This window comes from Leptopilina boulardi, unplaced genomic scaffold (genome assembly GCF_019393585.1).
Source record: "Leptopilina boulardi isolate dan_hultmark-lab unplaced genomic scaffold, ZJU_Lbou_2.1 LbouV2_392, whole genome shotgun sequence".
In the NCBI taxonomy this organism is placed as follows: domain Eukaryota; kingdom Metazoa; phylum Arthropoda; class Insecta; order Hymenoptera; family Figitidae; genus Leptopilina; species Leptopilina boulardi.
The window spans coordinates 4,236,986-4,253,818 of record NW_026137965.1 but is presented as its reverse complement, the minus strand read 5'-3'; the positions used below and the strand labels follow the sequence as shown (position 1 = coordinate 4,253,818).

The 16,833-nt window shown below is 24.8% G+C and overlaps 3 protein-coding genes across 7 annotated transcripts; 2 read left to right on the top strand and 1 right to left on the bottom strand.

The window, feature by feature from the left end:
* Nucleotides 1–1,650: 1,650 nt before the first annotated feature.
* Nucleotides 1,651–7,120, top strand: LOC127288561 (abl interactor 2-like). 5 transcript variants are annotated; one of them, XM_051316079.1, is made up of 6 exons: nt 1,651–1,805; nt 2,294–2,959; nt 3,054–3,395; nt 5,747–5,800; nt 6,013–6,270; nt 6,407–7,120. In XM_051316079.1, exons 1-6 carry the CDS (start codon nt 1,790–1,792, stop codon nt 6,568–6,570), a joined length of 1,500 nt encoding a protein of 499 aa, XP_051172036.1. In that variant the 5' UTR covers nt 1,651–1,789; the 3' UTR covers nt 6,571–7,120. The 5 variants fall into 5 exon arrangements, with proteins under 5 accessions (XP_051172036.1, XP_051172037.1, XP_051172039.1 ...); XM_051316082.1 differs by having other exon boundaries at nt 1,652–1,805; nt 2,247–2,959; XM_051316083.1 differs by having other exon boundaries at nt 1,683–1,748; nt 2,247–2,959.
* LOC127288565 (ribose-5-phosphate isomerase) lies at nt 7,017–8,843 on the bottom strand. Its single transcript, XM_051316088.1, has 7 exons — nt 8,725–8,843; nt 8,554–8,631; nt 8,428–8,488; nt 8,143–8,258; nt 7,944–8,077; nt 7,590–7,731; nt 7,017–7,468 (listed from the first exon to the last, which is right to left on the bottom strand). Exons 1-7 carry the CDS (start codon nt 8,749–8,751, stop codon nt 7,280–7,282), a joined length of 747 nt encoding a protein of 248 aa, XP_051172045.1. The 5' UTR covers nt 8,752–8,843; the 3' UTR covers nt 7,017–7,279.
* A 174-nt stretch (nt 8,844–9,017) lies between these two features.
* On the top strand, nt 9,018–15,011 carry LOC127288564 (cysteine-rich with EGF-like domain protein 2). The gene is made up of 4 exons (XM_051316087.1): nt 9,018–9,365; nt 9,571–10,228; nt 10,299–10,394; nt 12,450–15,011. Exons 1-4 carry the CDS (start codon nt 9,201–9,203, stop codon nt 12,671–12,673), a joined length of 1,143 nt encoding a protein of 380 aa, XP_051172044.1. The 5' UTR covers nt 9,018–9,200; the 3' UTR covers nt 12,674–15,011.
* The last annotated feature ends 1,822 nt before the right edge of the window (nt 15,012–16,833 follow it).

Sequence of the window (16,833 nt, the reverse complement as noted above, 5' to 3'; positions counted from 1 at the left end):
ACTTAAAATAAGAAAAATTATAAAAAATTATAAATCTGTAAATATCAAAAAAAATATTTTAATTAAGAAGCAAGTTAACAAAACCTAATAAATCCATTTTTGTAAAATTTTTAAAAACAATTTTTATAAATTCTATATATTAATAAAATACTAATAAAACTAATTGTAAAAAAATGTTCAAAAATGTTTTTATCATGTTTTAAAAAATTGTTTAAAATTTATTTACGAACTTATCTTTCATATGAAATTTTCTTCATTTGTGATATCTTATAAACACCATTATCACTTGAAAATACATTTCACTGATTACACTTCACATTTTATACTTTTATTCAAAAATTATTAAAATATTAATGAATTTACTACTTTCACCTTAATGTGAAAACAGTATCAAATCCTATTGCAAAAATGTTCAAAACGTTCAATAGGAAATTGACAGATACTTTCTATATATTAGCATAGAAATAAGTATATCTGATAAAATAGCGGCACCGTATTTTTTTAAAACAAAAAAGGACTCACCGATTGAAGACAGATTATGATTCTCTATTGGGACCTACCTTTATCCAGATACCCCTTTTTAAAGTCCTCCAGCACCTGAGATCAACGTCCTTCATCGTAGTAGCTCGGGAACAATGATGTCTTTTCTTCAGGAACCACACACACACATTTATTTTCTAAATGAAATAAATAATAACACTACACTGCACACTTATTCTCACGAGACGTAAAAAAACGTTTATTTGCCCTTTGACAGGTCTAACCTAACAGTTTGGTCCACCTTCCACTTGGAATGATTTCCAAATACGATCGAACGTTCCTATTCGCTTTCAGTTTCCGTTTCATGCCATGAGATGGCACTTTACACTTTCTTAAATCCCGCCAAAATATCTTTTACACTTATCACAATTTATGTAAAATATTTTTTAGAATCTTTTAATCCATAATGTTTCGCTTAAACACAAAATATCTACACCAAAATATAACAGAATATAAATAAAATTGAATTTTTACCCGGCCCCTGACGATAGGCAACTTTGAACTTCAACGGTTTTTTCGTACGGCCGCCATCTTGAATTTCACTTTTTTCAACTTTCAACAATTGAAAACAGACGAAATTTTCAATAGATTTTCCAACTAACAGATATTTACACTAAAAATCGCACATATTATTGCACTAAATACCACTTCAAACACTATTGTTCACTCAAATTGTATACAAATTAGGTTATTACATTGCACATTTGGAGCAACTATTTGCCGCATAAATAAATTTTGTAAACGATTTACTCTTATTAAAATTTTCCCATCATTAAAAAAAACAACTATAGCTTAAAGAAACACAAATTAACTTCCGGTATTATAAAATTAGAAATTAGAAATAAAAAATTAAATTATGAAAAATATAACCACTTAAATTTACAACTTATCCCTCCGAATAATCGGGACATACTGAGCGTTACACTTCCAACTTGTTCCTAACTTCACCTCGTTCTTCATTGGTTAAGGGAAAACCAATGAGCGTGCATAATTTTGTTAACCAATAAGAGTGGGAGTATCGATGTATCGATATGGTGGGAAAATTTGAAAAAAATGTAATTTATTTAAAATTTCTGACTCTAGATGGCGCAACTATGAGTTTCAAATTAAACATGCGCAATACCATCAACCGGCATATATAGTTTATGGTCAATGACAGTTCTTGGGTGTGTGATAAGTTTCTTTTTTTTTGTAAATAATTAAATTTGGTAATTATAAACTTATGAAGGCGTTATAACTGTCAGTTAAAATGATGGCGGAATATCGTTAGTTAATTTTCTATTATTTTTCTTCTCTCTATCTTTTCCACTTTTCTGCTTTTCTTTTTTTTTTTATTTTACTCTGCATGACATTGATTGGTCTCCATATTGTTTTCTGTCATAAAACTGTCATTTTATTAATGGTATTATATTTTATTAAAACTTCCTCAATTAGTTCTCTGTAGTTTTCTTTAATTAATTATACACTATTTTTTCTTTTATGTCATTAAGGATTCTTTTAATTTTTAAAATAAAAATTGAAGAAAATTCTATTTATGGAAAAATACAGTTATTTTTAGATAGATTCATCTTTTGGACATAAAATATATTGTAACTTTCTTTTAATGAAAGAAATGAAATTTAAAAAAAAAAGTCTTAATATACAAATTCGTCTAAAATTTTCTAAAAATAACTTTCGAAAATCCTTTCCTGACATTTGTCTATTAGAATAACATCGAACATTACTAACGAGAGAGTATCGTCGAGTGAAATAGGTACCGGATCCTGTGGAGTATCATCGGGCGTAGGCAGTGATTCCGAAATCATGGCCGAATTAGCAGCACTTTTACGTCAAGAAATTCCTGAGGGTCGTGGAAGTCTTGCTGACAGTCATACAAATTTAGAGCGTGTCGCTGAATATTGTGAAGCAAATTATTTTCAAGCTGAAAATAAAAGAATTGCATTAGAGGAAACAAAAAATTATACAACACAATCACTTGCCAGTGTTGCCTATCAAATAAATACACTTGCCTATAATTTTCTTCAATTACTTGATTTACAAACATCACAACTTGACGAGATGGAAAGTCAAATGAATCATATTGCTCAAACAGTTATGATACATAAGGAAAAAGTTGCCAGAAGGGAAATTGGTGTTCTCACTGCAAATAAAATGACAAGTCGTCAATATAAAATTATTGCTCCAGCTAATCCTGAGAAGCCAATTAAATATGTGAGAAAAAGCATTGATTATACAATTCTCGATGAAATTGGTCATGGAGTACGTGGTGGAGGAACACCGAGAAGTAAACAAAGAGGAGGTAGTCAGGGTAGTGTTCAAAGTTTAGGTGTTGCTTCCCAAAGTTCCGCTTTGGCTGCTACAATTGTTGGTCCAGCACCAACAACTAAACCACCAACACCACCTCAAAGTGTCCGAACAGGTTATTTGAAAATTATTTAATTTATTTTTAATTTATATTTAATTTAAATATTTAATTTTGATAACAATTTTCGTTTTCTTTTCTTATTGTATAGGAACATTGAGTAAAGGTTCTCGAGAATATAGAACACCACCGGCAGTGGCACCACCACAGGTACCAAGTCATTATGCACCGAATTATCCATTGGGACATCCAAGACGAGAACGTGGTCCAGGATACAGTACATTGCCATTGCATTCTCATACAACTCAACATCAGACACTTATTACTAATCACAATACAATGATAAATCCAGGGAATCAACATACTTCTCCACCACAAGTTGGAACCGTTCATCCTTTACAGAGTCATCCACAAACTCCACCGCCGGCTCCTCCTAGTGTAACTGGTTCCACAAATTACATACAAATTCAGGATCAACACAATGGCATGCCTCGTAAGTTGATTTTTTTAATTTATTTCTTTTAATCTCAAGTTAGACAATGAATTTGAAAAATAAAATTTTAATTTATCTAAATTGAAAATAATTGATTATTAATTTAGTAAATACTCAGGCCTTGGATTATATGACTTTTGGGTCAGACCATTATAATTTCAAATAAAGTCGTTGTGGCTGAATTTTAGAAAAAAATTGATTTTTTCAGAAATAATTCTACATAATATCTAGGGAAAGAAATAAAAAGAAATATGTTAAAAAATTTTATTTTTCTTAAAATTTGAATTTAAAGTGGAAAAGATACGCAAAAGTGTCACTTTTTTAGCTAATAGAAAATGTATTAAAAACAAACGTAGAAAAATTATTAAAAGTATAAAAAATATTAATGATTCTTGTTTAAAATTTGTTGATTATTTATATTTTAATGATTAAACTTAATTACTTAATTACAAGAAAGCATAAAAATTAAATTAAATAAAACCTCACCGAATATAGAGTATTCTTGATGAAGTTTCAGATTTTCTTAGTATTATAATTAATTTTAGTTCCGAATTTTTCCGAACTTTGCAAATTAATATCTCCGTTAAAGAAAAATCTAATAATTTGTCACTTTCACAACTTTTAAATCACATCGAAATTTACACGTACCGAAATTTTCGTTTTGGTCCCGAATCTAGTTTGAGAGGTATAAGTGTTTAAAATTTTCACTTTTTTCCAGGTTAAAACTGTGTATTTTCTTCTAATCGGAATGTGGTTCGCGAGAAAAACCCAACTTTAAGTTAGAAGAACCACGTTCCGGTTAGAAGAAAATACACAGTTTTAACCTGGAAAAAAGTGAAAATTTTAAACACTTATATCTCTTAAACTAGATTCGGGACCAAAACCAAAATTTTCGATGCGTGTAAATTTCGGTGTGATTTAAAAGTTGTGAAAGTGCCAAATTATTTGATTTTTCTTTAATGGAGATATTAATTTGCAAAGTTCGGAAAAATTCGGAGATCGCGTTCTTTTAACTTAATATTTATTGTATATTTAAAGTAAAATTAATTATAATGCTAAGAAAATCTGGAACTTAAAAAAAATGAAAAATACTCTATATTCGGTGAGTTTTTATTTAATTTAACTTTTTTGCTTTCTTGTAAGTAATTGATAAAAATCGCAAAATTAGGTTATTTAACGAACCAACTTTAAAAACATATTTTACCTATAATTATAATTTATTTAGTAGTTTAATCATTAAAATTTAAATAATCAACCAATTTTAAACAAGAATCAATAATATTTTTTACACTTTTAATAATTTTTCTATGTTTTTTTTATACATTTTCTATTAGCTAAAAAAGTGACACTTTTGCGTATCTTTTCCACTTTAAATTCATATTTTAAGAAAAATAAATTTTTTTTTAAATAATTCTTTTTATTTCATTCCCTAGATATTATATAGAAGCATTTCTGAAAAAATCAATTTTTTCTAAAATTCGACCGCAACGACTTTATTTGAAATTATAATGGTCTGACCCTTTTTCGAATTTTTTTTTTACAATTTTTACAAAATTTTTAAACAAAAAAAATTCTTTTTTAGTATATAATGCAGATCTTTTTCAGATCTCTTTTATTTTAATTATTTAACAAATTTTCTTCTCAATTAATTATTTTTAACAATTTTAATGAAATTCTTTACAAATTTAATTGTCTTAAACTATTTTTCAATTAAAAATTTTATAAATTGCAATAATTGTTTAAAAAATTAAAAAAAAACAGCAAATAAAATTACCGAAAATTTCAAATCAAAATCACTTGACATTCAATTATTTTCAAAAAATATTTATTTTAAAACCTTTCAAAATTCAATTATTTCTGAAATCTTCCATCTAAAACTTTCTGAAATTTAATATTTTCAACTATAACTCTTCCGAAATTCAATTATTTTTAAAATATTCTTCGAAAATTCAATTATCTGAAAGCATTTTTCAATTAAAAACTTTCGAAATTCAATTTTAATCTGTAATTTTTAATAAATTCTTCAGTTACAAAAGTTAACGAAAATTTTAATTAAAAATCACTTGAAGTTTAATTATTTTCAAATATCTGAATTGTAAATCTTTGAAAATTCAATTATTTTTTTAAAAATGTTATCTAAAAATATTATCAATTCTGTTTTGCGCCTTTAAAGTCGATCCATGGCCTGAATACTTGGTATTATTCAAATAATATTATTAATATTATTAATATTATTCAAATACTTTTTGTGCGTTTTAAAGTACATTTCAAAAATAAAAAAATCCGTTTTTTCGTTTTCAACAATTTCAAAATTGAAATCATTGTCTTTGTGTGTTTCTTACTTGCAAAAGAAACGAGTTCACGTCCTAATTGGCCATCAATGGGTACTACAGTAAGATTTAAAGGTAAAGTTTCTAATTAAATTAATTATAAGTGAATATTAGTGAATGGTTTGTTACTTCCTGTATATTTTATTATTATTATTTCAGTGCATTTTTATTAGAATAGATAAATTTTGACATCCTTGTTTTTTTTATATTTATTATTGTTTATTGAATTTTAAATTCATATTTTTTTTGAATTAAATTAATAAATTTTAATTAATTTTTTTTAATAGCACCACCTTCGCCATTAGTGGGAATGAATTCCGATGTTGGTGATTACACTGGACATCATACACTGCCACATAGATTGTCACATCAAGTGAGTCGCAGTAGTGGTGCTAACAGTCCGCCTCTTCCTCCGCCGCCGCCTCCAGAAAATGAAGAACATTCTCAATTTGGAAGACCACCACAATCAAGTGGAGCTATTATGCCTATTGTGCCAGACGAGGAGGATTTACCTGGATGGGTGCCAAAGAATTACATAGAAAAAGGTATTGAATTTTAATTATATTATTTTATTTAAAAAATTTGTTCTATTTCTCATTTTTTTGTCAATTTTCAATTTCTTTATTCAATAAAAAAAAATGTTTCAAATTATCCTAGATTAAAGTAACAAAATTTTTTCAGTTGTGGCAATTTACGATTACTATGCCGACAAAGAAGATGAATTGAGCTTCCAAGAGAGTTCGGTGATTTACGTTTTGAAGAAAAACGATGACGGTTGGTGGGAGGGAGTTATGGATGGAATAACAGGCTTATTCCCTGGAAACTATGTCGAACCATGCGTTTAAGAGAAAAAAAAATTTATTTTTTTTCTTATATTTGCCCTATAATGAAGCTCGATTTAGATTAATTTCAAATTTTCACATTTTCCTATTATACTTTATATTAAAGGAACGTGTTTTATTTATAGAAGAAAAAATGCCGACTATATTATTTGTCGCTAAAAGAATTTTTAGAAAACTTCCCTTTTTTTCAATTTAGATTAAAAAAAATAAAGCAGAACTAATTCTGTAATAATTTTTAAACTATAATATCTATATGTACGTATATATGTATAACTGATAACACAGTCCCTGAATAACTTCCATTTATAGAAACATAAAATTCAAAGACTAAGAATTTCTACAAGTTTTTGAAGATTTCCATTTTTATCAAACTATAGTTAAAGGGATTATTTATATTTATAATTAGTAATATTTTTTCACTTTGGAATGAAATGAAAACAGAAAGAAAATTGTATTTCTAAGCATTTATTTGTCATATTTAGAGACATGTTGTCTTGTTTCAGTAATCAACTTTTTTAAAAGCGATTTCAATAAAAATTAGTTTAAAAAAATATTTGTAAAAATATTTCCATTTTAAAAAAAAAACAATCTCCCCTTATTTGTTCGCATAGCTTAGAAAAGCTAAAATTTAAAGAAAATATTCTGTAATGTTTTTACAGTTGAGATAAAAAATTAATTGCTTTTTTTTTATCTTGATAGAAAACTATTCGATTTAAGATCGTTCTTTAACACTGCCATCGGACATTCCAAAGAATGCTTTTTTGGCCATTTTTATAAAGAGACCAGTTTCAACAACTCCGGGCATTGATATTAATTTTGTATTTATTTCTTCCCAATTATCTGTTTCTGTTGGGAAATTCCAATCGATTATAAAATTTCCATTATCCGTTACAAGAGGGCCCTGAAATAGAAAATTTCTTGTTTGAGAAAAATAAAAATACTAAAAAAAGAAACTAAAGAAGCTAAAAAATTAGAATATTTCAAGAAAACAATATTTGAAAAATTTTTCAATTTTGTTATACCATTTTTGCTACGGCCATTCTTAAAATAGTTGAGCCGCCCAAATTTTCTTCTATTTTCTGTTGAATAGGTTTGTATGACATGGGAACAACTTCAATTGGCACTCCTTTTTTATATTGTTCCCCTAGTTTTTGTGAATTTTTTCTACAATTGAAATAATACACAAATTTAATTTATTTTCAAAATTTTGTTGTGTTTATATTAATTTTGAAACTGATATTTCTTTTTTTTTGCATTTTCTTTTTGTACAGTGAAATCGTTACCAAAAAAACATTTTTAAATTTTTATTTATTAATTCCGTTTTTTTTGATGCTGCATTTAATTAATGCCAAATGTAAAATATGAAAAATACTCACGTGTAATCGGCTATTATTACAAGTTGATCCGAACAAGAGGCAACGACTTTTTCTTGAAGTAAACAACCACCTCCACCTTTGATGAGATTCATTTCAGAGTCAACTTCATCAGCTCCATCAATAGTACAATCTATCTATTTAAAAAAAAAAAAAAAATACAATAAATAATAATCAATTACAAATTTTATTTTTTTTTTACCTTTGGATAAATTTCCAAATCTCCTAAAGTCAGTCCATGTTTAACAATAAGTTGTCGAGCTTGAAATGAGGTAGGTATGCAAATTACGTTTAATTTTTCATTTTTTACTCTTTCGGCTAAAACAAAAAATATAAAGTAACAAAAAAAAATTTTATTTGATTTTTTTTTCAAATAATTAAATTCTTGCTTCATTTATTATATTTTTTTTGATGAATAAAAAATATAGTAGAGAATGACTTTCCTAAATATCGTAATTATAAATTTTTGACTAAAAATATTACATACCAAGTCTTTCAACTGCAAATACAACAGTTGATCCACTTCCAATTCCAATAACACTGTCAGTCTGTAAAAAATCATTTTTTTTTAATATTAAAAATATTTAAAAAATAAGAACACATGCTTCCTAACCTTAACGTATTCATCCACGGCTTTATAAGCTGCTATTTTTTTAGCACTTTGGAGTGGATGCATATTGAACGATGACGTCTGTATTTAAAAACAATATAAATAATTTTTTTTTGTTTGTATTTAAGTCATTTACTAATTATTTAATTAAACAAAGAAGTTAATAAAGCTCACTATAATCCGTCTTGTAAACGTTATCATTTCCTACTATCATTATCACTGTATATCATTATGATGATTGGCTCTCTGTTGATAAATTTGTTGCGCGTATAATAAAACTTAAAATTGAAAAATATTTTTATAATTTTAATAATTCATCTTCCATAAATGAAAAACTCTTTCTAATAATTATAATCTAATAGCATAAATAAATAAATTTATATTTATTAAAAACTAAATTTAAACCTACGCGCAATAATTAGACAGTGCTGCCATTACGTCAAGTTTTAAGTTTTACAGCCTGATTTGTCGGCACTTGTCAAAGTTTTGTAGTCTGCTAACAAGAGCAGAAGTGCTTCCTTAAAATTTGAGTGTAATTTAAGTTTAATTTCAAAATTATTCAGTTTCTTTTTCATTTTTCTCGAAAAAAAATACTTAAGAACGAATTCTAGTATAAATTAAATAGTTTTGTATTATTTTTTCATAAAACTATGTTAAAATTTCTTGTCTTCCACCCAACATTCGTATTTCTCTTGTTGATTATCACTTGTCAAGTATTTGGCAATAGAAAATCGAAAATAACTGACGAAGAATTATTTGCCACTCAATTACCGCCATGTGCTGCTTGCAAGGAGCTTATAAAATCTTTCATAGGTGTAAGTTTTTAAATAAAATGATTTTTGTTTACATTATAAATTACACGTATAAATATTTACTGATGTCTTCCAATCAAATTACGCCACGTTCGACATGTATTGTCAACAATAGATTATTGAATATAATTAATGAATATTGATTTAAAATTATTATTGTTTATTATTGTATAATTATTATTTAAAAAAAAAAAAAAAAAAATTCTAGGGGATGAATGCGACAAAACGTGGTAAATATGAAGGAGGCGATAGTGCATGGGAGGAAGATAAATTAGGATCATATTCACGTAGTGAATTACGTTTCACGGAAATTCAAGAATTAATGTGTAAGGACGTGAAACAGGGTAAAAATCAATGTCACTATTTAGCCGATGAATATGAAAATATTTTACAAGAATGGTGGTTTAAGGAACAGGACAAACAAACAGATATTTATGCATTTGTTTGTATTGAAAAATTAAAACACTGTTGTCCAGATAAACATTTTGGTAAAAATTGTGATTCATGTCCTGGTTATCCTGATAAAGTTTGTCATAATAATGGCAAATGTAAAGGTTCAGGAACAAGAAAAGGAAATGGACAATGTTTATGTGAAAAAGGTTATGCAGCGAGCGATTGTTCTGAATGTGATAGTGGATTTTATCAAGTTTATAAAGATGAAAATAAATTTTTATGCACTGCCTGCCATTCATCGTGTGCTGGACCGTGTAATGGTCCTGGACCCAGAAATTGTATTAATTGCTCAAAAGGATGGCAATTTGTCAAGGATAAAGGATGTTTAGATATTGACGAATGTATTATGAGCGAAAAACCATGTAAAACAAATCAATTTTGTGTTAATGAAGAGGGATTTTATAAATGTTTAGGTAAATTTTATTTTCTGTCTTTCGATTTTTCATTTTGAAAAAAAAATTTATTTGTAATTATTTATTACAGAATGTGATAAAGTTTGTAACGGATGCATTGGTGATGGACCAGATATGTGTATTAAATGTGCAGATGGTTATCATAAAAAGGACAATTTCTGTATACGTAAGTATAATTATAAAAAAAAGAAAATATTAAATATTATATACTAATAAAATGCTTGGTCTGTCCTTCTGTCCTAACTTGAAGTTGGCCTTTTCTGATTTCACGTGTTTTTTTTTGAATAGTAATCTTATGACGTGTCAAATTTTGACAATTCTTTTTCTCATTTTTGCCAAAGTTATATAATTGTGTTTCCTTTCGGAATAAGTTTCTTTAAAATTCCAAATTCGAAAATTCAATTCACGAAGCTGAAGTACACAACGTTTACCAACGAAATTTTTTTAAAAGTTGTATATTGATTCAAAAATTGTACAAAAAAGTTATGATGGAGAAAAAAGATGAGCCAAGAAATTTCGTACAAGATAGTAATTTGAAAAAAATTTATTTTTAAAAATTAATTTTTAAGGTACCAGGGGCCAACGAATACCTATTAAATATTAATTATAAAAACACAGTCCTCGAATCAACTTAAAGACACAAAAAAGTCGTTTTAGTCGATTTATATTCCAAAAAAAAGTGGATTTGTTTTTTATTTTAACAAAAATATTTTACAGATTTTTAAATAAAATTTTTATTTTTTTTAATAATAATCCTTTTCGAAGGGTTAAAGTTGAAATTTTTAGAAATAATTAAATTTTAAAAGATATTGTTAATTTTCAAACAATTATTAAATTTTACAAAACTAAAAATAATTCATCAAACAATTTTTGGAAAACATTTTTTAAATTTAATTGAATTTTTAAAGATTTAAAATTGAGATTTTTGAAATTAATTGAAACTTTAAGTGTTTTGTAATTAAAATTTTAGATGATTTCACTAAAAATTTATTAGAAAATGCGGACAAAATACAATAATTAGAAAATGATTTTTAATTAAAAAATGGTTTCAGATAGTTAAAATTTCAAAGAATATTATTAAAATAGTTAAAAATAATTGAATTTCCTTAGAGTTATAATTGAAATTATTAAATTTCCAAAAACAAAATTTTCGATGGAAAATTTTAGAAATAATTAAATTTTAGATGCTTTTAAATTCAAATTATTGAAAATTCAATTAATTTTGAATTCAAATTTTTGAGAATAATTAAATTTTATTTGATTTTAAATTTGGAAAATAATTAAATTTCAGTTCATTTTGAATTGAAAATTTTGGGAAATAATTGAATTTTAATTGAAATTTTGGATTATAATTTAATTTAAGTTCATTTTTGATTGAAAATTTAAATCATTAATTTTGTATAGAAATTTTAGAAAATAATTAAATTTTACTTCATTTTAAATTGAAAACTTGGTAAATAATTAAATTTTAAATTGAAAATTGTGGATAATTATTGGATTTTTAATTAATTTTGAATTAAAATTTCGGATAATAATTGAATTTTAGTTTATTTTGAATTGAAATTTTTTAAAAAATAATTCCATTTTTATTGTGATATTTTTTTTAAATTATAAACAATTGTTAAATATCATAAAAATTTAATTGAAAAATAATTTTGACATAATTGAATTTGTGATGTATTTCATTAAAATTATTAAAAATAATTAATTTAATTTAGTTATCATTTCCTACTATCATTATCACTGTATATCATTATGATGATTGGCTCTCTGTTGAAAAATTTGTTGCGCGTGTAATAAAACTTAAAGTTTAAAAATATTTTTATAATTTTAATAATTAAATAATTAATTTAGTGAAGAATCATTTTAGTTCAAAATTTGTTAAATAATTGAATTGAAGAAGTTCTGAAGAAGATCTACATTTTATACTAAAAAAATGTATTTTATTTACATTTTTTTTCAAATGTAAAAAAATTGTCGCATTTTATTAAAATAAGTCGATAAAAGTCGTATTTTTGAAAAAAGTCGTATAATCCGAGGCCTGTAAACATATAATTTTCATTATTATCATTTAATATGTAATAATATTCTAATAAATTAAATTATTATTGATAATATTAATCTTTAATTTCTTTATAACAAACAATTAAATACTCAATTTGGCGCGGTTGCGCGCGTTTAATTTTGCTAGTTTATTATTAAATTTCTATTTAATTTACAGATTCAGATACTCATGGACGAAAGAAAGCTGAAAATGTTACTCGATATATAACATATTTTGGCCTCGTTGTGGCAACTTCAATTATTTTCAAAAGAAATATATATGCCGCAAGTTTTATTGGATTACTTGTAGGTTTATATATCACAGTTTCGGAATATATGGTTGCCAATACAAATATTCAGGATTCTATTACAAATCTCGATATTTTAGGCCCTGTTACGTAATAATTAGTATTTTTCAAATTAGGAAACATTCACGTACTCACTATTGTTCTTGAAACAAAAAACTTTTATAATTACAAAAGTGTTTCGTTACTTTATGAGTACATTCTCAGGATCATTGAAAAATATGTAGTTCAATTTATTTTTAAGTTTTAGGAAAACTTAGTGCAAATTTAGAATCATTTTTTTTTTTTTTTTAATATTGAAGAAGAATTAAGAATTTTAATTAAGTTAAGAAATTGAAAAATCTAATTTCTGTTTTTAGGAAATTAAGATTTTTCTAAGGCTGAACGAATATGATGAGTTTTAAATGAAGTTACCATAATCTGATTTAAATATTTTAAAAAAATTTATCAATGAATTTTACTGTATATATATTTTTAAAATATCTGTTTGTCAATCTAGTGAAAAAGGGCATTTTTTTATCAACGTGTGAATTTTAATTTTTTAATTCTTAAAATTCACATATTGATATATATTTATTTTAATAATAGAAATTTGTACTTCTAGTTTGTAAGCAGTAAATTTTAAACCTTAACTTTTTTGAATTATTTTTACTATAATCAAAAATTCATTCTCAATCAGCAAATAATATTTTCTTTTTTCAATTTCTGTAATTTTTCTACTTTGCTATTGTATATTTTTTACAAATGGAGAGTTTGTGAACAATTTTCACGAAAATGTTGCCTGTAAATTATTATAAGAGTTGTGAAAAAAAACATAATTGTAAATGATTATAAATAATAAGTGAAAATATCTTTAAATAACTGATTCATAATGGTTTTTTTCCAATTTATTCCATTTAGAGTATTTTTAATAAAAATAGTCATTTTTCATAAGTTTTGTTCATTTAATTTTTGTTGAAAAAGTGTATAGTAAGAATATGATGCTTTTAAAATCTGCAACAATTAATAAAATTAATTTGAGAAAATTTAAAATTATAAATTTATTTTTAATTAAGAATAATTTTTTTCTTACCCATATAAAAACATTGAGTCCAAATTTATTATAGAACATATAAGAGACATAAGCTTGTCTTTGGCTTCTTTGAATAATGAAATTAATATCTTTTTGAAATTCAATAATTTGCTTTCCCCATTTTATCGTCATGTATATAATATTTGAAATTTGTATACTCTGCAAAAAATTGTAATTATATTTCTTTTTCATTGATTAGGAATAATAATTTAATTATTAAATATAATTTGATTTATTTACTTCGTAGGACATAATTTCACTGTAATAAGTCGTTAAAAAGAATTTTACTACACTTATAATTAAATATCCCACTAAAGCACTGTTGGAAAGCTGAAAATATTACAAATATTACACGAAATATTTTTAATGAAGAATTTTAGAAATTATTATTTTTTTTTTTAATTACTTGAGTTGCATTAATAACTGAAATTCCAAATAGTAATAAGCTGCTTATTAATTCCAGTAAAATTATAACACTCAATTGTTGATTAATTTTACGAATAAAGCTGGAAAAAGGAAAAAACACAAAAATAATTAACTTTATTTATTACTTTTAATTAATTTAAATTATTAAAGTGAAATTTACCACAAAATGTGAGCATGATGCTTAACAGTTTTTCTGAAATTAATTTTCACTGGTAACCAATTTATCATTTGATTCTTTTTAAAGTTAATTTCCATTTTTGTCATTGAAATTTGTTTTATAATTTTTTTAAAATTTTCTTGACTCACTCGCAATTGATGAGCACAATGAATAAATAATGATATTAAAAAAAATGAAATTTGAAAATCAATGAAAATCACATAAAAACTGCAAATACTTTGATATATATAGGCCACAATATATTGTGAATCATTATAATAATTAAATGGCAATGATGAATGAAATGGAATTAAATTGCCATTTAAATTAACTCTTGGTTGTAATAATGCAATTGATAAGGGAATTATTGATATTAAACTTGCTGTAATGTGTAATTTTCTTAAAAAAATTTCAATTTTTACATAACGTTGAAATTTTTTTGTCATTGGTAATAAATCTCCTTGTATTTTACGATTAATGAAAATAAAAATTGTTGCCTTAAACCAAGCCGACACTGAAATATGAGCAACTGGGAAAATATCGACAAAATTAATCAAACTAATTGAACGCGTATAAAAATTGAGTAAATCAAGTACCGATAATGTTAATAAAAAATATAAAATTAAACGATATAGAAAATTTATATATCGTGAAGGATTTGTTTCTTTTACTACGATTAAACCTAAAATTTGTAATATCGTCACGTTTAACGTTAAAGTATTCATTGTCGAAATTCAATACAACAACTGAAGAGAATAAATTTTTTTGGATTCACTAAAATATTGTTCTGTAATTACTAAGAAAATAAAAGGGTTTTCTTTGCCTTTTTTAATTGATTTCAACCAAATTGATATCTAATGAGTTTTTTCCCCTTAATTATAAAAGTTTATGGAAAAAAAGTTATGGAAAGTTCAGGAGTGGTATAAATAAAGAAAATATTTTAACATTACTTTTACTTTTATTAATCATCGTCATCGTCGCTCATCGATATAATAATGCAACATATGTTCTGCCAGTAGTAATTATTATAAATTATCTACAGACACATTTTTTTTTGTGTTTTGTGTACGCATCACTATACATTTCGTCTTTTAAATTACGCAATCGTTTTCTGTTCGATCAATGAATACGATTTGTTTTTTTTTTTAATAATAAATAAATTATCACCTATATAATAATGTTTCACATTTTTTCGATAATATTTACATAATGAAAAAGTTTAAGAGACTGCGTTAAAAAAAAAAAACAAAAAAATCATCAGCCTTCCAATGATTAGATTTAGGAAAACAAAAAAATTTTTGAGATTTCACCTCTTTTTTTTAAGCGTTGTTTTCCTAAAACTAATTCTTTAATAAACTATTACTGTACATCTAGCGCTAATTAAATTATTCTACGTAAATCCAAAACGAATTTTCAGTCGATAAGTTTTTTTCTTTTCAAATCTTTTTGCTTAGAGCCACAAATTGTAGAAATATCGTCAATATGCTAAAAACTGATACATATAAAATTTTAATTTTTAATTAAATTTTATATGCCTCTTAGTATTTTCAATTTTTTTTTTAATGATATGGATAAGCTTTTCATGTTCGTAGCATTTAACGATTTTAAAAATAATTTCTTTTTTTTGAAATTTTGTTATCGAAGTCTGAGAAAAAATAGAAATTAAAAATCGCTTTTATAAAATAAATCTTTACATTTGTAAAAAAAAAAGATCTTTACTATAAAGTGTTTGAATTTTTTTAAAAAAAAGTTCGTATTAACAACTGTATGTAAACACAACAGACGAATTTTTTTTTTTTACGTCGTACAATTTATACATCTATTTTATTTTACTTTTATTTATTTTCTTTTTTTTTGAAGGCTTTTCTTTTGTAAAACTTAACATGATGAAATTACAATTATATTTTACATTTCCAAATCATCACACTAATCGTTAGAGGATGGCAAATTATAAAAATAATACATTATATTTTCTCCGCGTGATTAGTTTGATGATCCGGCACTTCCCTGATACGACTATGATCCTATGGAAGAAATAATTTAACATTCATTCCTAGAATCGTAGTTCGACTAAATCTAATGGGATCTTGTCGGAAAGAATTGATCCGATATTTTTATTCGTTTACTGTAGTTATAAATTCTCGAATGGTTGGTGTACATATTTTAAAATTTGCAAAAAAATTGTCGAAATATTTCACATTTCAAAAAAAAATATTTATGTTTTTGTAACTTTTATTCATTATTTAAATTGTCACAAAAAATTAAATATTTTAACTTCGAAATATTTGGAAAGAATTTTTTTTTTTGCGAATATTTTGACATTTTACTATTGAAATATTTTAAATATCTCACTGACGAAATATTTCATTTTTCTGTTTTTTTTTCTTCTTTTTTGAAAATGGGTTATTTTTAAAAATGAATTTTTTCTTTCATTTTTATGTGGGATAAAAAATTTTTTTTTACAAGAGATACCAACCACAACGATTATTTTATGATTAGCAATTTGATAGTCAAAATACATAGGATATTTTATCATCTACGCGCATTTTATAGTTACATATACATAATATCGATTATTCTGGAAATGAAATTCCAGAAAAAA